General features: G+C 42.4%; 1 protein-coding gene across 1 annotated transcript in view; it reads left to right on the forward strand.

The window, feature by feature from the left end:
- The first annotated feature begins 645 nt into the window (after positions 1–645).
- CSMD1 (CUB and Sushi multiple domains 1) overlaps positions 646–20,285 on the forward strand; it is a 2,087,969-nt gene continuing 2,068,329 nt past the window's right edge. The window contains exon 1 of the mRNA XM_049902971.1: positions 646–889. Coding sequence (XP_049758928.1) covers positions 652–889 — 238 coding nt within the window. The 5' untranslated portion in view covers positions 646–651. The remainder of the gene's footprint in view (positions 890–20,285) is intronic.

Below are 20,285 nucleotides of genomic sequence, written 5' to 3' on the forward strand. Positions count from 1 at the left end.
AGGTCAGTAAACGGAGACAAGCCTCTGCCCTGGCAGGGCTCCTCTAGTTTGCCTGGACTTGCTTGATTGCATTGTTTCTCCCCTGTGTGTGGCGTGGGCTTCCCCCACCCGAGCGCCCAACAAGTCTCCTTTCTATAGAATGCCCGCTGACGCGCTGGAAGCAGAATGGAGCGCGACGCCGTGCTAGAAACCGGAGGGCCCTCGGCTGGTCTCTGGGATTGCGCCGCGCCCGGCCTCGGTCCCCTCTCCGTGGGCAGGGATGGTTGAGTCCAGCCGCCTCGGCAGCGGCTCCTTGTGCCGGTAGCAGCCTGTCTTCGGCGCTCTCCGCCTTTCTCTCCAGACTGAATCTGTCCCTCCCCCCGGAGCCCCCCTCCCTGCTGCTCCCACTCGCCGGCTCTCTCCAGCTGCCTCCTCTCCAGGTCTCCCCCGGCTCCTGGGCGCCGCGCCTCGCCTCGCCTCGCCTCCTCTCCCCTCCCGCAGCCTCGCCGCCGTGGTGCCTTCCCGCCCCGACTCTGCCCGGGCTCGCTCCCTCCTCGGCCCGGCCCGCCGGCCCCGCGTCTCGGCTCGGAGCAGCTCAGCCCTGCAGTGGCTCCGGACCCGATGCTATGAGAGCGCAGCGAGCCGAGCGCCCAGACCTGCAGGAGGCGTCGGATGCACTGCCGGGCTGGGACCCGGAGCTCTCTCCTCCTCGCCTTGCCCTCTGGTGATTATTTGGCTCCGAGGTTCACGGTCCTGCCGCTCCTGGAGGAGACGGGCACATCTGAGAAGAGCCATTGGTTTGGTGCGTGGGGAATATCTGCAGACATGACTGCGTGGAGGAAATTCAAGTCGCTGCTCCTGCTTCTGGTACTGCTGGTTCTGTGCGCGGGGCTCTTCACTGCAGCTAAGGGTAAGATGGGCTTCCTTATTACTGGGGGAGACGGTCGAGCCCTCGGAGGCCACGCTTCCGAATGCAAGTGTCTGTTTTGAAGACTGCGCGGCACAACTAGCTGGCGTCTGCCGGTAGCTCTCCATTACGGATGCTTGGGGAATGCAATGCCCGGGAACAGAGCTTCCATCCTCGCTCTTCCCCAGCCCTCATCTCGCCACCCCCGCCTTTCCTTCCGCCTCACCTAGGCTACAGGAGAGTCTCTGGGCTCTGGGTGGTGTGGGTTGTTTGGCAGAAAAGGGCCAAACGCGAGTTGGGCAGGAACTGCGCTGTGGCGGGGCGACGGTGCCTCCTCAGAGACGTGGACACAACGGTTTGGGGTGGGTCGTGGTAGTTCCCAATACTTTCTTTCTGGACCCGGAGCACCTGGGAAAGTGGCCCGGGCAAAGCCTCCCTTTAAGTTCGGGTTCTCTGCGGGGATTTTGTTTCCAACAGGCAAACATTTCTGCCAGCGCTGCCTCCCGGCGCCCTTGCACCCCATTCCTCTGTTCCTCCTTCCCCTCTCCAACGTACTCAGGGAGTGAGGAGAGCTACCTCGGTACAGCCGTCCTGCTTTCCTCTCTCCGGACTTTGCTCCTTGAGAGTTGCCAGGAGCTAGCAAGGTACGGGAAGAAGCAGGGAGTCCTGCAAGGACTTCACCTCAGATATAGTCCCTGAAGTCACAGGGTTATTCCCCTTTCTATCCCTGCTCAGGAGAAGGAGTCTCCTCTGGTGTTTGCCCCTGGGGCTTAAGGCTTAATGAACTTGGGTTTCTCCCTTGAAATGAGTTAGGAAATGTTTCCCCATAATTAGGCTACAGGCTGCAACCTCGGGTTGGCAACAGCTCCTGCACTTGTCTGTTCTCTGGGAAAGAAAACAATCTCCCTCTTGATTCAGAGAGAGAGAGAATGAGGGTGAATATTGATCGGTTTCCACATTGGAAAATAGCTGTCCCCATTTCCTCATTTTAGCCTTGTTGGATGCTTCTTCCCCTCAATCCTGGCCCCATCGTATGGCTCCCGAGAATAACCATCTGTATTGATTTTCTTCTCTTCCTTTTTAAAGGATGGAGTCAATTAATTCTCGTGGCTTCATTTAAAAAATGGTCATTCGCTTTTTACATAAAATTCCCCTTTCCTCCCTAGATTCTTCCATCTTATTTTTCACCCACTTTCCATTCCTCTGGTGTTCCAGCTTCAAGGGTGATTGACAAGGCGAAGGAGGACTATATCTGATTTCATTAGAAACTCCAGATCGACCTGGAGAGAGAGAAGAGAATTGCAGATTGGGCTCCCCCACCCCCTTGCTATTCTCCACTGCGTGTCCAGGGCCAGATAAAAGCCTGACCTCTCAACACCGGCCCCTTCACACAAGCTCTTACACTCACAAAGGGGTGGCTGCGGGAATGCACCCCAAGATCTAAGGTACCTCAAATGGCGGGTCTTAGTTGCCGGAGCTGCTCGTGGTCGCTTGGGACTGGGGAGCTTCCCTCAGGAACTGAGCCTCTGAATACCCACCTGCTCTGTCCAAAACGCCGGGCCCTGGGCGCAGTTGCTGGAGACACTGCCCGAGGCACCGCCGGCGGAGCCAGGCCAGCCTGACAGAGGCCTCTGGTTACTCTGTACTCGCTGGGATGCAAAGCAGGAAAAAGTGGTGGGCAAAGAGGGCCTTACCCTGGGGCATACGCTTGTGTGTGTTGGGGGTGGGGTGGCACGGCAGGGCCTGGGGAGAGGACTTAGCTTCGCCTAGCCAAGCCTCTCCTAGGAGAGGAAACACGCCACGCAACTCCGCACAACTTCCCGCCCCTTTTCCACCCCCTCTCAAAGCCGGTCTTGGGCCCGGGCTTCCTCCTTTCCAGGCAGCTCAGCCTCAAAGCGCACTCTCGGTTCCCCCGCCCCCCGCTCCAGGTCCCTTCCCCTGCAATTAGCAGAGGTTGCCGCGTGGAGACGGCGGCGGTGCTGCCTGGTGTTTAATAATCCGCACACGTGTGCGCCCGGTGGATTCCGCCCCCACACGGGTGGGCCGCGCATTCGGCTCAGGTGGGGGCAGGGGAACGAGGTGTGAAGGGGAAAGTAGAGAGGACAACCTTAGGTCCCCTGGCAGGTCCTGGTGCAAACAGGGCAGCGGGGCGCAAAGTCCTGGGCACCCGGTGCGCTTGCAGGGGCAGCTCCAGGGATAGCGCCTCCTGTGCGCTCGCCCTTGCGTGGCCCACGCTGAGCGAGTCGGGCGCTGGGGTCCCCAGGTTCCAGCTTTAGAAGCCAAGTAGAACCCGGGGTCCCAGGCCCCTCGCTTGCGAGGCGCGGGAGGCATGTGTGTGTGTGTGTGTGTGTACGGGGACTGGAACGCTGGAACCACCGGCACTCATGGCGCTATTGTCTGCCCGACGCGGGGGGTGGGGGTGCGCTCGGCTCCCCCATGAACCCCAGCGGGCGCGTCCGCGTCTCTACCGCGCCCCGAAGTAAAGCGCGAGTCAAGGTGCGAGCGTGTGTGCGAGCGTGGGCTGCAGGCAAAAGGCAAATGACGCCAGCTTCCAAGTCGCTGTTTCTGCGCTCCGGAACTGGGGCGGGGTCGCGTTCCTATTGCCAACTCAAGCTCTGATGGCCAAGGTCGGGCCTCTCTCTGCCTCAGAGGTCCGTGTTCGGGCTCCAAGTCTCGGCCACTCCTTCAGGAGCGCCTCTGAAGCGGCTGCATGCCATAGATTAAACCCAATAGGGCTTTCCCAAAAAGGAACCTTCAGGTTGCAAGACGCAGGTCCACTGCCACCGGCAGCTGCGCCTCCCTGCGCCCAGGTGGCGTCTCCTGCTGTGGCAAGGGCAGGAGAGAGTTTTTGATGCGTGGGTCGTAATTCGTGCCCTGCTTGCAGAGTCCTGAGAGGTTGGAGGCGTCCGCAGTTGCGGTCATTAGAAACCATTCTGTAGCTTCAGCCCATGGTGCTGACTCCTCAATGAAACGTTGGGGGTTCCAAGAATTTGCATTGGATCTTCTTTTTTCTATTAATGTCATTGTAAAGCCTGAGTCCCAGGTGTGCATATCTCTTCAAAAGCACCATGTTGTTAGGAGAGGGAAGAAGACTTTAAGCGTTTTCACTAGTAAATAGCTGGCATAGTTCATTCCCTAAGCACTCAGGTTTGCAGCCTTTATAGGAAAGTGATCTATGACTGTTTAGGCAAAGTTTGCTTTGCAGTTATCTCTTGCGTTTAAGCAGTGAAGAGAACGTAGGTATTTGCAGACATTACTTACCCAGAAAGCATCCTAAAAGGACGCACGTGTAACACTTGCAGGAAAAAGCCTCAGGAGGAACATGGCAAAGACAGCTGGAGAGTGTTTATTAAAATTCTTAATTCTAACATTCACTAAGACGCGCAGCAAATAGGTCTAGGTATACATTGACAAATTTCCACAGAACCACTTAAGTCAACTTAAATAAAAGGAGTGTGTGTGTGTGTGTGTGCTTGAAAGAGAGAGAGAGCTCCAAAACCTGCAAGCTTCTAGATGAGTTACCTTTTTAAAAATCTGTACCACCAAGAAGGTGTTGAGACCTTTAATTAGCCAGTCAAATTCCTTTTTGGCAGAGCCACATCATATACACTCCCTCCTGCTGAAGCCCGGAAACTTCTTGAATCAGCTGCTTTCACAGAAAAACCCTAATCCATCATCTGCTAAAGTGAAGTTAGTATTTCAGTATTCATGATTTACTTAGCAAATCATGTATATATGTGTGTGTGTATATATATATAGATACATTTCCTTATCCAGGGGATTTAATCCCCCCCCCCCCAATACAAAAGTTTTAGCCAAAGCTTTCTAATGTTTCTGTGGTGCCCATCCAGTTCTTAGTTTGGGGTTTTAAAGACTCAAAAAAATGAGCCAAAGGGAGACTGGCTTCCAAGGTGACAGGTTTGGTGTACTTGAACAGCAGAACAATGAGATCTCAACCAACAAGTATAGAAAAGCAAGTAGCAAGTAATAGAGGGGGGTGGTAGAATTCCCTCAGGTTTCAGGAACCTCCACTGAGGGCAGACCTCGTGAGAAAAGGGAGCTGCTGTTTTTATATTGGCTTTCAGCTGGCCAGTCATACTTGGTGAGAAGCCTGCCACAACTGCAGTGCATAAACGTTCCTAGAGGCAAAAACAGCGCCTCCCGGGGGCAATGCTTCCTTAGTCTCCAGTTGACTGCTTCAAACAAACACTAACAAAGCTTTGAAAATGTCAAGAAAACAGTTCTGCTTCCTTTAAGAAACAGATAAGGGCACATTGGCCAGTTCTCCTTACAGACTCTACCGCAAGTCCAATGTAGACATTTCTAAGCTGTCAAAATGCAAATAACATATTAAATACACTATTCTCTACTGAACTCTAAATGTGCCTCTGGAAGTTTTTCTGCTGAGCTCATAGTGAAAATAAGCCACTACAACATGTACACATGTAATTTAAACTGAATTTTCCATTTTACCTTTGATATTTTATCTGATTAAGCCCATTTCTCTCAGTAAGATAATTAAGAAGTTCAATGGGTAGTCTTTGCACATCACAGGTAACAAAGATATACTTTTTATTTGATTAGCTAATAAGTTAGAGGAAAATATCTGAGTAGAGTTAGGCATATTCTACAGCCTTTAACTGTATTTGTACTCTTGGGTTTCATGGTATATTTAACAGTATCTTGGCATGAACTTGGACTGCTGTGAATATCAGTGGCTACTGGTAGAGCCAAACAAGTTCAGCTCTGTGCTCTGACCACTGTAGCAACCAGAGGTAGGTTTTTTGTTGTTGTTTTGTTTTTAAACGGTAATACTGGCTTGGACGTACAGCCTGAGACAAAGGAATAGATGTTTTGGCTCTGCCGAAACCAATCAGCCTTAAAGGAGATCAACCTTTTCACTTTGCCTTCACTAGCACAGATCCTTAACTCCTTGGATGTCTCTTTCCCAGAAAAAACCTATTGGAAAAAAAAATCAAATAATGGTATTTATGTATTTATGCCTAAGTGCAATGACCCTAACATGTCACACCCTTTGATTAATCAATGTCTATACTTGGAGTGGAATTTAGTTACTAGCAGTGAGGTTAACATGTAACAGAATTAAATTTTCCTTTATGTAAAAATAATGGAAGAAAATTATTTAATTGAGCTAGTTAGAATTGAATGATTATGGGAGCTTTATGAACATATACATAATTTCCCCAACAAAGGATGGAACTTTTTAGAGTACAGTGTGAAATTTCTCTTTTCCACTTTTATTTCAGCTATAATTTTCTTTAAACTATTTATGTCAACCAATAATTTCTAGAAGAAGAAAATGCCATCAATACTTTAGGAAAGTTGTAAGATCTTTATCCTCAAACATCTTCATTCTAACTGGATGAGAGATTTCATCATTCGCTAGGCAGCGTGTCTTATTTAACAAAGTCTAACCTCAGTATAATAGAAGCATTCTACTGAGGAATGGCATTTCAACAAATTAACTTGAGTAAAAGTCAGTGTTCCTTAGAACCAGAGTAGCTACATTTATCTCCACCTAAAATTTTTTTTTAGTAAATTAAAAAAAAAAAAATGCAGGTGTGAGCACCTATTAAAAAGTAACTACTGTATCTTTTATGTCATTAATACATTTTGCATTTTGACTTGTACTAGTTTTATCTTGTACTGCTTTATCCTTTACTAGATTTAGCTCAGGAAAAGTTAGTTATAAAAAGGAAAGAGATATTTCAGTTTTGTCATTATCCAAATATATGTAATGTAAAAAGGATATTTTCATCTTAGTGCTAATAGACTTAATGTAATTTTGTCCCATCATTTGAAAAGCAATGTCATAAATAATGTTTTGTAATTTAAAAATTACCTTTGTTAATGACATAAACTCAGGAAAAATATAGACATGAATGACTCAAATGTTGGTGCCTCTTCTCAGTTTTTATATCAATGAGTCACTTTCAGAATATTATTACAATCTGAGATTTAAGTTACATAGAAAATTGACTCATTTCTAAGTGCCTTTTTTTTTGGCTTTATATATTTTGGAGATCCTCAAGCTCAGCAATAATATTCAAGGAAAATTTGTATGAAGTGTAGATATTTTAGATGTAACACAAAATTCTTTCTGAATTATCCAGATAATTGTTAGCCAGATGAGTCCCAGTGGAGTCAGAACCGCATTTCTCTCAATGTATTAGGTAACTCTGTGTTTTGTTTTGTTTCGTTTTCTCTACACTACGTGTCACCTATATCATTTAAATGTCAACATTGTAACCCTAATGTGGAGTTTTTGAATACTTCCTAGGATTATTATTTACAAAATTAGTTGGCATAAGAACTATGTGAAGTTTTGTTTAAATGCAAGAGATTTCCAAACAGTGCATTTTGGACAGGGTCAGAAATCTTCATTTTTACTCAGCACCCTCCTCCCATCACGTAGCGTTTCTCTGTGATAGTTTTCCACTTAGAGGAACAAGACATTAGACACTAGGTTGTGTGGTAAAATATGGTCTATAATTTTGATGTTGTGAAAAGAATATCTATTTTCATATAATATATTCACATATAGAAGATAGTTCATTGGATATATATGTGTGTGTATATGTGTATATATCTACCTCTGTTTCAGTAAAAGGCATCGAATTCTAATAACCTATTCATTGAGACTTCACAGGATCTTTAATTAGCCCACACTGATTTCATGATGAGTATACTATATCTCAATTTCTGCAATTATTTCAGAGGATTTCTTCTTTATTTTCAGTGCTCTGCTATCAGTGTTCATCATTCTGTGCTGTTTAATCTTTAAGAAATAATGGTTTTACAACAAAGCCAAGATTCAAGCTCCTTGTCCATAATGTTTATATTATGGGACTACTTCAAGAGATAATTATACTCTTTCATGTAAAAATACTGTATGAATGAATTATTTCAGTTTTTTTTTCCTTTTACTGTTTAGTATAATACTCTGATAGGATTAGTGTTACATAAGAAAGAGCTAAATATAAGATTAAAGTTTGAATTATTTGGGGAGTGACTTCTAATGCGTTAAAAGCCTTTGAAATTAATTGTGAATTCTAAGCAATAATTTTCCAGATGCCTGGTGAATTCCTATGTCTTGATTCAGAGAAATTTATTTCTCCTATTTTTAATAGAAAGTGCTTTCATTGATCTCCTACAGGTGAGTAATTTTCTACCTAAAATTGATATGAATATAGATTGTAGGGATAACTTCATAAATATGACACTTCCATGGCAGTAAATTACATGGCAGTGGTTTTTTTACCTGTGGCTCCCTGAGCGAATTCTCACTTTGTTTTCTCATTAGTAAATTGATTCTCAGCTTAACACAACTTTGACTATTGTGTAAAATGGAGAAACTTCGGGGTTACTTACAGGAAAGCCATGAGCTTCTTGACCTTAAATAAATATCTTCTCTTCTGAAGAATGGACTGTTAAGAGTGTGCTCAAAGGCCATCAAATCTTTTTTGTTACCATGCATAACATCTTTTTTTTTTTTTTTTTTGGTCAGGTGACTGGAGTGCTTTGATGTATAATACAGCTGTGAATAGTTAGGGTATGACTGGCACTTCACACAGAAAATACAGGTAACCTTGCCAACATAAGAAAGGTCACACACTTATAAGAAATTAACCGAACCGAGCAGGTAGTTCCCTCTATGGGCCAGAAATGTAAATTTCTTCAGCATCAATCTTGCATTTCTTGTTTTGTCTGGTTCTTTTTCTCCTTTCTTTAAAAATATAATTATGGTGGATAACAAGAAAGAAAAACAAAACTGTCGGCTTTTCTTTTGTGTGACCTGCTACATACATGACTTTGTAGGTTACCTGCTTAATGGGTATGTTTCATTTGTAGGTTACCTGCACAACATGAAAGTTTCATTTTACATGAAACCATATGAAATTCCTAATACTTAAAAAAGATTCTTTAGGCAATATCAAGAGAAAGACAAGTGAGAAAAAATAATTTTGCTAATGTTAGATGAAATTATATGCATATATTGGTGGGACTGCCACCATTTATGGGTCCCTGGGTGGTACAAACAGTTAAGCACTCGACTGCTATCTGAAAGGTTGGTTCTAAACCCACCCAGAGGAGCTTCAGAAGTCAGGCCTGGAGATCTGCTCTGGAAAGGTCACGGCCTTGGAAACCCTACGTTGTGGTTCTACTACGTACACATGCGGTCGCCATGACTGGGCATTGTCTTAACAGCAGTAACAGTCCGACAGACCGTTATTCGGGAATACACAGATGTTTAGTCTGTCACGATCCTTAACAGTGAAGCAGAGGCTTCCTGAGGGGCAATGATCCTATAGGGGCAGTCTCTAAGTGGCACCTCTCCCCAATTTCAAGTGACAAGAGTCTGCAGAAATGCCTTCACTCTTTTGTCCAGCCGCCTCAGTCAGGTGCTTTGCATATTTGTGGCACCTCAGATGTAATTCTGCTCTTTGTCTAATGGCCCCCTTGGACTTGTATCAGAAGGCAAGTACCCCTCTCTGCCTCCCACCCCCACCCTCTGCAACGAAGACCCCAGGGCCAAAGAAGAGATTTGCGGAGACTGTATTCTTAAAACTACCCCAAACCAAACCAAATCCACTGCTGTCGAGTTGACTCCAACTCACAGGGACACTGTAGGACAGAGTAGAACTTCCCCATAGAGTTTCCAAGGAGCAGCTGGTGGACTAGAACTACTGACTTTTTGGTTAGCAGCCATAACTCTTAACCACTGCATCACCAGGGCTCCTAAATAAAACCAGTTGCTGTCAACTTGATTCCAGCTCATGGTAACCCCTACGTGTGTCAGGACAGAACTGTGCTCCACAGGGTTTTCACAGGCTGATTTTTCCAAAGTAGATTGCCAGACTTTTCTTCAGAAACACATCTGGGTGGACATAAACCCTCAATCTTTAGGTTAGAAGCCGAGCGAATGTGTTAGCTGTTGCACCATCCAAAGACTCTTAAATAGGACGATGGTCATCATTTTGTTCACTTGAAGATATGTCCTTTACTAACTAGAATCACTCAATTCAGTATAACTGGAATTCATTGAGCCTTCACTGTTGACCTAGACTACATCCTTAACAAACAAGGAATTTAATCTGTGATTGTCTTCAAGGAGCTTTCACTCTTACTTCAGAAATAAGCTATAATCATTGACATAATTAGCACTTGTTCAAATATTAGACTGTGTAGAAAACAGAACAAAAGAAAACAAACAACAAAAACAAAACAAACCTGTTGCCATTGAGCCGACTCTGACTCGTAGTGACCTAGGAGAGAGCAGAGCTGTCCCACAGGGTTTCCAAGGCTGTAATCTTTACTGAAGCAGAGCGCCCCGTCTTTCTCTCACAGGCCCACTGGTTAGCAGCGGAGCTCTTAACCACCGCACCACCAGGGCTCCTTAGACTGTGTAATAGAGACAGTGAATGTCATGCAGATATTAGAGAGGAGTTTATGTAGGAGATGGAAACTCAAAGGAGCCTCAGAGAAGGCACAGAATTTGAATAAGAAAGGTAACAGGAGCCAGTGCGTGAAGATGAAGACGGGGATGGAAGAGACTGGCCTGTGTACAGCCCACTGCCTTTGTTTTTGTTTTGGAGACGGAGGGCCAGCTTAAGTGTCAGTCATGTAAATTCACCTACTCGTATTGATGCTCATTAGAAGTCAGGGCCTTTCTCCTTCTCAGATATTCTTCTTTGGCCCCTTAAATCTAAAAGCTTAGATATGGGAGGAGATAAGGCACTTTTGTGGTGCTATTTCCTAAAATACGCACATGCGCAATTGATTTTAGGCCCTCTTTCCTGCTTTCCATATACAGCCAACAGATCCAATCCTTGTTTGAACTGGTAATCCATTTCTTGGGAACTAGAATTTTTGCTATTTTTAAACTTTTTTTTCCTTTCAAGTTCTGTGATTGCTGTTGTCTTCTAATTCTTGTTGTTGATGTTCTGTTGTGTTTGTAGCAACTGCCAGGATGTAACACAAACAAAACCTTGGGTGAGAAAAAAAAGATGTTCTATTGACTTCCTGTGTTGGTTCCTTAAGCACTGTTTTTGCCTCTACAGAATACAGTGTACTTTCCTCAAACTGACTTTCAAAGTCCTCTGTAACCTGGCTTCCTTCTGACTTTCCAGCTCTGTCTTCTGTGTTTTCTGTTAGTTACTTCCAACTTCAAATCAAACCAGTTTAATGCACTTCTTAAACACACTTTATAAGCTCTTGGCTGTTAACTGAAAGATTGGGGGTTCAAACTCACCTAGTGGCCCTAGGGGAGAAAGACCTGGTGATCTGCTCCCATAAAGATTACAGCCTAGAAAAGCCTATGGGACGGTTCTACTCTGCCACATGTACTCACTGTCTGGACAACACCCAACAACAACAGCAACAAACATACTTCCTGCTTTATCATCAGTGAGCCTTTCCCTTCCACCTCCATGATTGTAACTTTTATTTCCATTTGTCCCAAACATATCCATCTTAGAGACCACTTCTGATTATCTGTCCCATAAATTACTCACCCAATTTCTCCTTCTAAATTTTGTTGTCACGTATGTTTAACACTCATAAATCATAACATAGGAAACATTTGGATTAAAGTCTCCTATTTTTTTCTTTTAATTGTGGTTTGCTGTGACTTTGTATTCCATAGATGTTAATGTCCTGGAGAAATAAGAGAGACTCTGGAAACTATCAAATTATCATAGTGTTTTCCTTACACATTAACTGTTTCTTTGATTAATTAACAAATATTCTACAGCCTATGTCATCTCCTTGATTCTGTCAATTTTTTTGTTGTTGTTAGGTGCCCTTGAGTCACTTCTGACTCATAGCAACCCTGTGCACAACAGAACGAAACACTGCCCAGTCCTGTGCCATCCTTACAATCGTTGTTATGCTTGAGCTCATTGTTGCAGCCACTTTGTCAATCCACCTCGTTGAAGGTCTTCCTCTTTTCTGCTGACCCTGTACTTTACCAAGCATGATGTCCTTCTGCAGGGACTCATCCCTCCTGACAACATGTCCAAAATATGTAAGATGCAGTCTCGCCATCCTTGCTTCTAAGGAGCATTCTGGTTGTACTTCCTCCAAGACAGATTTGTTCATTCTTTCAGCAGTCCAAGGTATATTCAATATTCTTCGCCAACACCACAATTCAAAGGCATCAATTCTTCTTCGGTCTTCCTTATTCATTGTCCAGCTTTCACATGCATATGATGTGATTGAAAATACCATGGCTTGAGTCAGGTGCGACTTAGTTTTCAAGGTGACATCTTTGCTTTTCAACACTTTAAAGAAGTCCTTTGCAGCAGGTTACTGGGTTTTGCAGCAGATTTACCCAATGCAATGTGTCTTTTTTTTCTGGACTGCTGCTTCCATGGCTGTTGATTGTGGATCCAAGTAAAATGAAATCCTTGACAACTTCAATCTTTTCTCCATTTATCATGATGTGGTTTATTGGTCCAGTTGTGAGGATTTTTGTTTTCTTTACGTTGAGGTGCAATCCATACTGAAGGCTGTGGTCTTTGATCTTCATTAGTAAGTGCTTCAAGTCCTCTTCACTTTCAGCAAGCAAGGTTGTGTCATCTGCATAATGCAGGCTGTTAATGAGTCTTCCTCCAATCCTGATGCCTTGTTCTTCTTCATATAGTCCAGCTTCTTGGATTATTTGCTCAGCATACAGGTTGAATAGGTATGGTGAAAGGATACAACCCTGATGCACACCTTTCCTGACTTTAAACCAATCAGTATCCCCTTGTTCTGTCCAAACAACTGCCTTTTGATCTATGTAAAGGTTTCTCATGAGCACAATTAAATGTTCTGGAATTCCCATTCTTCACAATGTTATCCATAACTTGTTATGATCCATGCAGTCGAATGCCTTTGCATAGTCAATAAAACACAGGTAAACATCGTTCTGGTATTCTCTGCTTTCAGCCAGGATCCATCTGACATCAGCAATGATATCCTTGGTTCCACATCCTCTTTTGAAACCGGCCTGAATTTCTGGCAGTTCCCTGCGGATACACTGCTGTAGCCGCTTTTGAATGATCTTCTGCAAAATTTTGCTTGCATGTTATATTAATGATATCGTTCAATAATTTCCACATTTGGTTGGATCACCTTTCTTGGGAATAGGCATAAATATGGATCGCTTCCAGTCAGTTGACCAGAAGCTGTCTTCCGTATTTCTTGGCTTAGATGTTTGAGCACCTCCAGTGCTGCATCTGTTTGTTGAAACATTTCAATTGATATTCCATCAATTCCCGGAGCCTTGTTTTTTTTGCCAGTGCCTTCAGAGGAGCTTGGACTTCTTCCTTCAGCACCAACCATTCTTGATCATATGCTACCTCTTGAAATGGCTGAATGTCAACAAATTCTTTTTGGTATAACGACTCTGTGTATCTTTCATCTTCTTTTGATGCTTCCTGCATCATTTAATATTTCCCCCACAGAATCCTTCACTATTGCAACTGGAGGCTTGAATTTTTTCCTCAGTTCTTTCAGCTTGAGAAAAGCCGAGTGTGTTCTTCCCTTTTGGTTTTCCATCTCCAGCTCTTTGCACATGTCATTATAGTACTTTACTTCGTCTTCTTGAGCCACCATTTGAAATCTTCTGTTCAGGTCTTTTACTTCATTACTTCTTCATTTTGCTTTAGCTACTCAACATTCCTGAGCAAGTTTCAGAGTCTCCTCTGACATCCATCTTGGTCTTTTCTTTCTTTCCTGTCTTCTCAATGACCTCTTGCTTTCTTCATGTATGATGTCCTTTATGACATTCCACAACTTGTCTGGTCTTCAGTCACTAGTGTTCAATGTGTCAAATCTATTCTTGAGACGGTTTCTAAATTCAGGTGGGATATACTGAAGGTCATATTTTGGCTCTTGTGGACTTGCTCTGGTTTTCTTCAGCTTCAGCTTGAACTTGCATGTGAGGAATTGATGGTCTGTTCCACAGTTGGCCCCTGGCCTTGTTCTGACTGATGATATTGAGCTTTTCTATCATCTCTTTCCACAGATGTAGTCAATTTGATTCCTCTGTGTTCTATCTGGTGAGGTCCATGTGTATAGCCACCATTTATGTTGGTGAATGAAGGTATTTGCAATGAAGAATTTGTTAGTCCTGCAAAATTCTATCATTTGATCCCCTGCATTGTTTCTGTGACCAAGGCCATATTTTCCAACTACCGAGCTTTCTTCTTTTTTTCCAACTTTCACATTCCAATCACCAGTAATTATCAATGCATCCTGATTGCATGTTCTATCAATTTCAGACTGTAGCAGCTGATAAAAATCTTCTATTTATTCATCTTTGGCCTTAGTGTTTAGTGTGTAAATTTGAATAATAGTTGTATTAACTGGTCCTCCATGTTGGCGTATGGATATTTTCCTATCACTGACAGCATTGTACTTCAGGATAGACTTTGAAATGTTCTTTTTGACAATGAATGGAATGCCGTTCCTCTTCAAGCTTTCTCTCCCAGAATAGTAGACTATATGGTTGTCTGATTCAAAATGGCCAATACAAGTCCCTTTCAGCTCACTAATGCCTAGGATATCGATATTTATGTGTTCCATTTCATTTTTGATGATTTCCAATTTTCCTAGATTCCTACTTCGTACATTTCAGGTTCTGATTATTAATGGATGACTGCAGCTATTTCTTCTCATTTTGAGTCATACCACATCAGCAGATGAAAGTCCTAAAAGGTTGACTCCATCCACGTCATTAAGGTCGACTCTACTTTGAGGAGGCAGCTCTTCCCTGGTCGTCTTCTGAGTGCCTTCCAACCTGGGGGGCTCATCTTCCAACACTATATCAGACAATTTTCTGCTGCTATTTATAAGGTTTTCACTGGCTAATGCTTTTCAGAAGTAGACTGCCGGGTCCTTCTTCCTAATCTGTCTTAATCTGGAAGCTCAGCTGAAACCTGTCCTCTATGGGTGACCCTGCTGGTATCTGAATACCAGTGGCATAGCTTCCAGCATCACAGCAACATGCAAGCCCCCACAGTATGACATACTGACAGACATGTGGGGGTCAATTTTAGCAACCACAATTAATGTGTTGTAAACAGTTTGTGGGGGGAAAAAAATCTCATAGAAGATGACCTATGGAAGGTATCAGTGATGAGTTCTCATGTCAGATACCAAGGCTAGAACTCGGTTACACAATTAGCTTTGAAACTGTGTATCCAAGATTATATTTTTACATGCTTGATTCATTTGTGTTTTGTTTTCATGATTGTTTCTTTTTGTACCAAACCAAAACCAAACTGATTGCCATCCAGTTGATTCTGACTCATAGAAACCCTACAGGAAGGAGTAGAATTGCCCCATAGAGCTTCCAAGGAATGCCTCGTGGATTTGAACTGCCAGACTTTTGGTTAGCAGCCATAGCTCTTAACCACTACAGCACCAGGGTTTCCATATAGAGTATAGATGGGAGAAAGATGTGACAGTCTGCTTCAGTAAAGACTACAGCCTTAGAAACACTATGGGGCAGTTCTACTCTGTCCTGTAGAGTCAATATGGGTCAGAATTGATTTGAAGGCAAAGGGTTTGGCTTAAAGGGTTTACAGAGTAAGATATTTGGGATGTTGGCTTTTTTATTCTTTTAGCGATCATTAGTGATATTAGGGCTTGTTCAGCAGAGATGTCAACCTACAATTGTCATTTTGATCTTCATGACTATTTTATCTCTCAGGTTTTTAATTTAAAAAAAAATTACATAAGAGGATTATGGAACAAAGAAGAACTAATCAGCCTCTGTCTTTTACAACTGCAATTACAACATTACCTTTCCAGTGTTTTTTTAGCGCAGAAAGAGGAACAGAGGGGACACATTGTCAGGGTATTTAAAGATGGAGATTATTCTGACCTGAAAGTTCAAGAACTATAGGCACGCTGACTCTGGGTACAGTTTAGATCTCCTAGCATATGCATTTTTCTTTCCATTTTTATGATGGATGGACAACAAGAGGCCTTTTAAAAAAAAGTTGGTATAAAAATAATAGAATTTGTTACTTGGGGACTACCATTTCTTCTGTGAAGTGGGCTTTCTTGCCCTTTATATTTTAAGAAGAGAACCTATAAGAAGGAAAAAAAAAAAACTTATGTTAGAGATTTAATACTTGTGTTAGAGATTTGCTGCCATTTATTACAGCCTTAAAACCACAGATTTGAGTCCCTTTTTTGACCTTTAATAGCACTGCTCATTCTTGGTCCCTAAATAAGGAGGGATAGAGAAGGAAGCCAAAACATCTGTAGCAAGATAATTTTATGTAGCCCTCTGTCCCACATGTTTATCCTTTCTTTAGGACGAGATGCCACCAGGAACAATTAAAGAGCTAGAAAACAGAGTTATGAAGAAGGACAGACTGGAGTAGCAATCTTCCATCTTAATACTATTTGTATTATTTATCTATTGCTATGTAACACATTACCTCAGACTTAGCTACTTAAAATAACACATTTATTCTCTTCTAGTTTCTCTAGGTCAGGAGTTTGTGCACACCTTAGCTTTGTCTCCGCTTAGGGTCTTACAGGCTGCAATCAGGTATCTTCTGGGAATGAGGTCTCAGTTAAGGTCAACTGGAGAAGAATCTGCTTCCAAGCCCAACCAGGCTGTTGGCAGAATTTAGATCCTTAAAGTTGTAGGACTGAGGGGTAAGTTTATTGCTAACAGTTGGTCAGAGGCCACCTTCAGATCCTAGAGGCTGTCCGCAGTTCTTGCCACCTGGGGTTTCCCAACATGGCTGTTTGCTTTCTTAAAGCCAGGGAAAGAGAGAGACTTCCATAAGTCTGTAGCTAAAACTTACACATGAGCATCACCTTTGCTGTATTCTATTGGTTAGATGCAAGTGCCAGGCTCTGCCCATACTCAAAAGGGTGAGAATCACACAAGGGCTTGGACACCATCAAGTGGGATCATGGAGGCCACCCTAGGACTCTGTTCACTAGTCTGTTCTAGGAACGTGTTAACATAGGACATCTCAAAATTAATAAGCCAAGGGGGTAGGATGTGATTAAAATGGGCAACAAAAACAGGTAGGCATTTTACAGAATGAATGAACCTAAATAATACATATGTATGAAAAATTCCCAAACTTATTAGTGGCAAAGAATGTAAATTAAACTTTTTTTCCCCCCAACGCATTTGTGAAACTACAATGGATAAAATCAAGTTGAAGCAAGGGCACGAGGAGAACACTCTCACGCTGTTATTGTACATCCAGAAACATTTAGGGTTGGTAACTTGGCCATACAAGTCAAATTTTTTTTGGTTAACTTGGCCATACAAGTCAGAATTATCTGTGATCAGATATTTTGACTTACAAACGTGTTACATTGTGCAGAAATATCTGTTTGTTTTCACCCTTTTTCTAATAGTGAAAAATTGGACAGAGCTTGAATGTCATCATCCTAAAATAGTTAAATAAACTGTTGTGTGTCTCACTCCATTACATATATGAAAGTGTTTCCATGTCAAATGAATGCTGAGTTGAAAATTTAAAACAGTATGAATACTATGATCCCATTTTCGTGTAGGGGAATGTCACAATACTTCCAAACCCATGTAAAAAATACCTGAAAATATGCACACTATATCCTATTTATGGAAACCTTGGTGGCGCAGTGGTTAAGAGCTATGTCTGCTAACCAAAAGAGTGACAGTTGAAATCCACCAGGCGCTCCTTGGAAACTCTATGGGGCACTTCTACTCTGTCCTTTAGGGTCACTATGAGTGGGAATAGACTAGATGGCAATGGGTTTGGTTTTCTGGGCTTTATACACTACTTACACTTAAAATATTGTCTGATTTTTTGATAAGTATATCATATTTCTTTAAAAAAGAATAGTTTACAAATAAAAAAAAAAGTTTACCTGATGACAATTAAAAAAAAAAAAAAGGAAGAGCTGATTTCCTCAGACCATGTTCATGAGCTTAGTGGCGGCAAAATGTAGTGAATTACAAGATTTTTAAACTTGAAGCAAACTTCAAGCTTATAAATCCAGTCCTCTCATTTGCTTCCACAGTGGTTAAGTGTTTTGCCCAAATTCTTAGGGGAAATTAAGGCAGAGCTTAGGGTAAGCTGAGGCCCTTTTCCTTTTCCAGTGCTTCTCTCTGGGGAGCACACACCTCCTGACTGTCCAACACTTTGTGTCCCAGGCCAGACCAGACTAATAATCCATTTTTCTCCCTCCATCCTTCCCTAGGTCTCTCCCTTCTTCCTCCCTGTCTCTCACTTCCCTCCTCCTTGCTTTCCTTTCAGTATCCCTCTCAGTTTGTTACTTTTCCCCTGGGGTAAGTGACAGAGCAGAGGCCATGCTCTCTGTGTATAAACATGCAGACAACCCTTATGATTAGTCTCTGGGAAGGACAGCATGGCCGGGGAAATTCTGGGCTCCAATTTGAAACCGAAGATTACCCTAGCACCTGGAGACGCTCAATGTTCAGCCTTTCATGGAGACGCTTAGTGTTCAGCCTTTCAGCTTCTGAGTTAGCATGGAGCTGCTGGTAGTGCCACAGAAACCCTCAGCTGAATGGGAAAGTGATGAAGGATTTTGTCACTTTGTGAAGTACTTAAGTACAGTTACTTCTTTTTGATTTTTTACAAACCTACTGCTGTGATACCATTTTGGTAAATATGTAATATTTTTATATTGATATAATTTTAAGGATAAATTTGTCCCTCCAGGATGTTTAGTTCTGAAGAACTGAAAACATTAAATTTCACCAAAGTGAACCATTTTATTTGTTAGTTGTTGTTCGGTTCCACTGAGTCAATTTTCAACTCACAGTGACCCCATGTGACAAAGTAGAACTGCCCCATAGGGTTTTCTTGGCTGTAATCTTCAAAGGAACAGATTGCCAGGTCTTTCTCTGCCAGAACCTCAGGGTGGGTTCAAACTGCCAACCCTTTTGGTTAGCAGCCCAGTGCTTAACAATTGTGCTGCTAGGGCTCCTCTTTTATAGGGTTGCTCAAATTAGTAAGATTGGACAATTGCATTTAAAAATTTTTTAATCAAAATAATTTTAATTATGAAATGGTTTAATAGAAATAAAAGCAGCTCATTATTTAGGTTGGCATTTAATGTCTTATGATGGAAAAAGGAATACTAATTTTAATGTGCTTGGGGATTGCGTTGTGAAGAGTATAGCCGTACAGAAAGGCCATATTCTATGTGGCATGAGTTTCTGAGCATCACTGGAGCTAGACAGACAGGGTTCATTCACATCCTGCATCTGCCCTTCATAGTGTGGGACCTTGGGAAAAATCTCAGGCTTTCTGAATCTCAGTTCCCTCATCTTGGTAAAGGAGGTGACAACTGTACTTAATATTGCAAGGATTACAGAAATAAGCACCTGCAAAAAAAAAAACTTAGAACAATGCCTGGTACTTGCTAAACTTAAATAAATGTTACCAAGTATTTTATTATAGCAACCAAAATATTAGAATCTCCGTTCTATATATGATCTCAGAAATAATGTTGGAGCAAACCCTATTTTTCTGAGAGAGATTATTTGTAAGTGGCGATTACTAATGATTTGGATGTAAGTGAATATTTAAGGTTTATAAAAATAATCATAATACCAGGTTCTAGAGATCTGTAGAATGTACAAAATGCATTTATATTCCTTAGTTTATTTACAGACAAGAATTACAGATTCTGTTTAAGATGAAGCGATAGTAAGAGCAAGATCATAATCTGAATTTATACATGGAATTCAGTTTCAGTAAAATCAGATGCTCGGTAAAGTCTTCTAGAAAAGATGTGTTTTACAAGTCATTGAACATCAGAAAGCATGGGAAGTTTGAAGTTATTTTAGAACCAAAAATATCAAACTTGTCACCAAGTTGATTCCAACTCATATCGACCCTACAGGACAGAGTACAACTGACCCATACAGTATCCAAGGCTGTAAATCTTTATGGAAGCAAACTGCCACATCTTTTTCTGCTGAGAAAGTGACTGGTAGTTTGAACTGCTCACCTTTTGGTTAGCAGCTGAGCCCTTAACCACCGCACCACCAGAGCTCCTCATTTATCACAGAGGAACACGGAAATAAAATAATAGAAAACTTTTTAGAAAGCAAGATGGCTCTGAAGGTTAATTAAGCTACAGATACTGGTGTGTTAGTTGTGAGTGTCCCAAACAAGCACATGATGCTTTTGTGCGCTGACAGGGTTCATATATTTTTTAAATGATTAGTTTTGGCCAAGAAATGTATTTTGGCCAAGAAGACATTTTTAAATGGAATGACTTGCTGAATGAGTCATTTGAAAAGAATGGCTAAATACGTTATGTGATAGCAATATAGTCTATTACTTTTTGAATGTGAAGAACAACGAGTGAGTAACATCAGTGACTCTGGGTT

Source organism: Elephas maximus, chromosome 12 (assembly GCF_024166365.1).
Source record: "Elephas maximus indicus isolate mEleMax1 chromosome 12, mEleMax1 primary haplotype, whole genome shotgun sequence".
Classification (NCBI taxonomy): Eukaryota; Metazoa; Chordata; class Mammalia; order Proboscidea; family Elephantidae; genus Elephas; species Elephas maximus.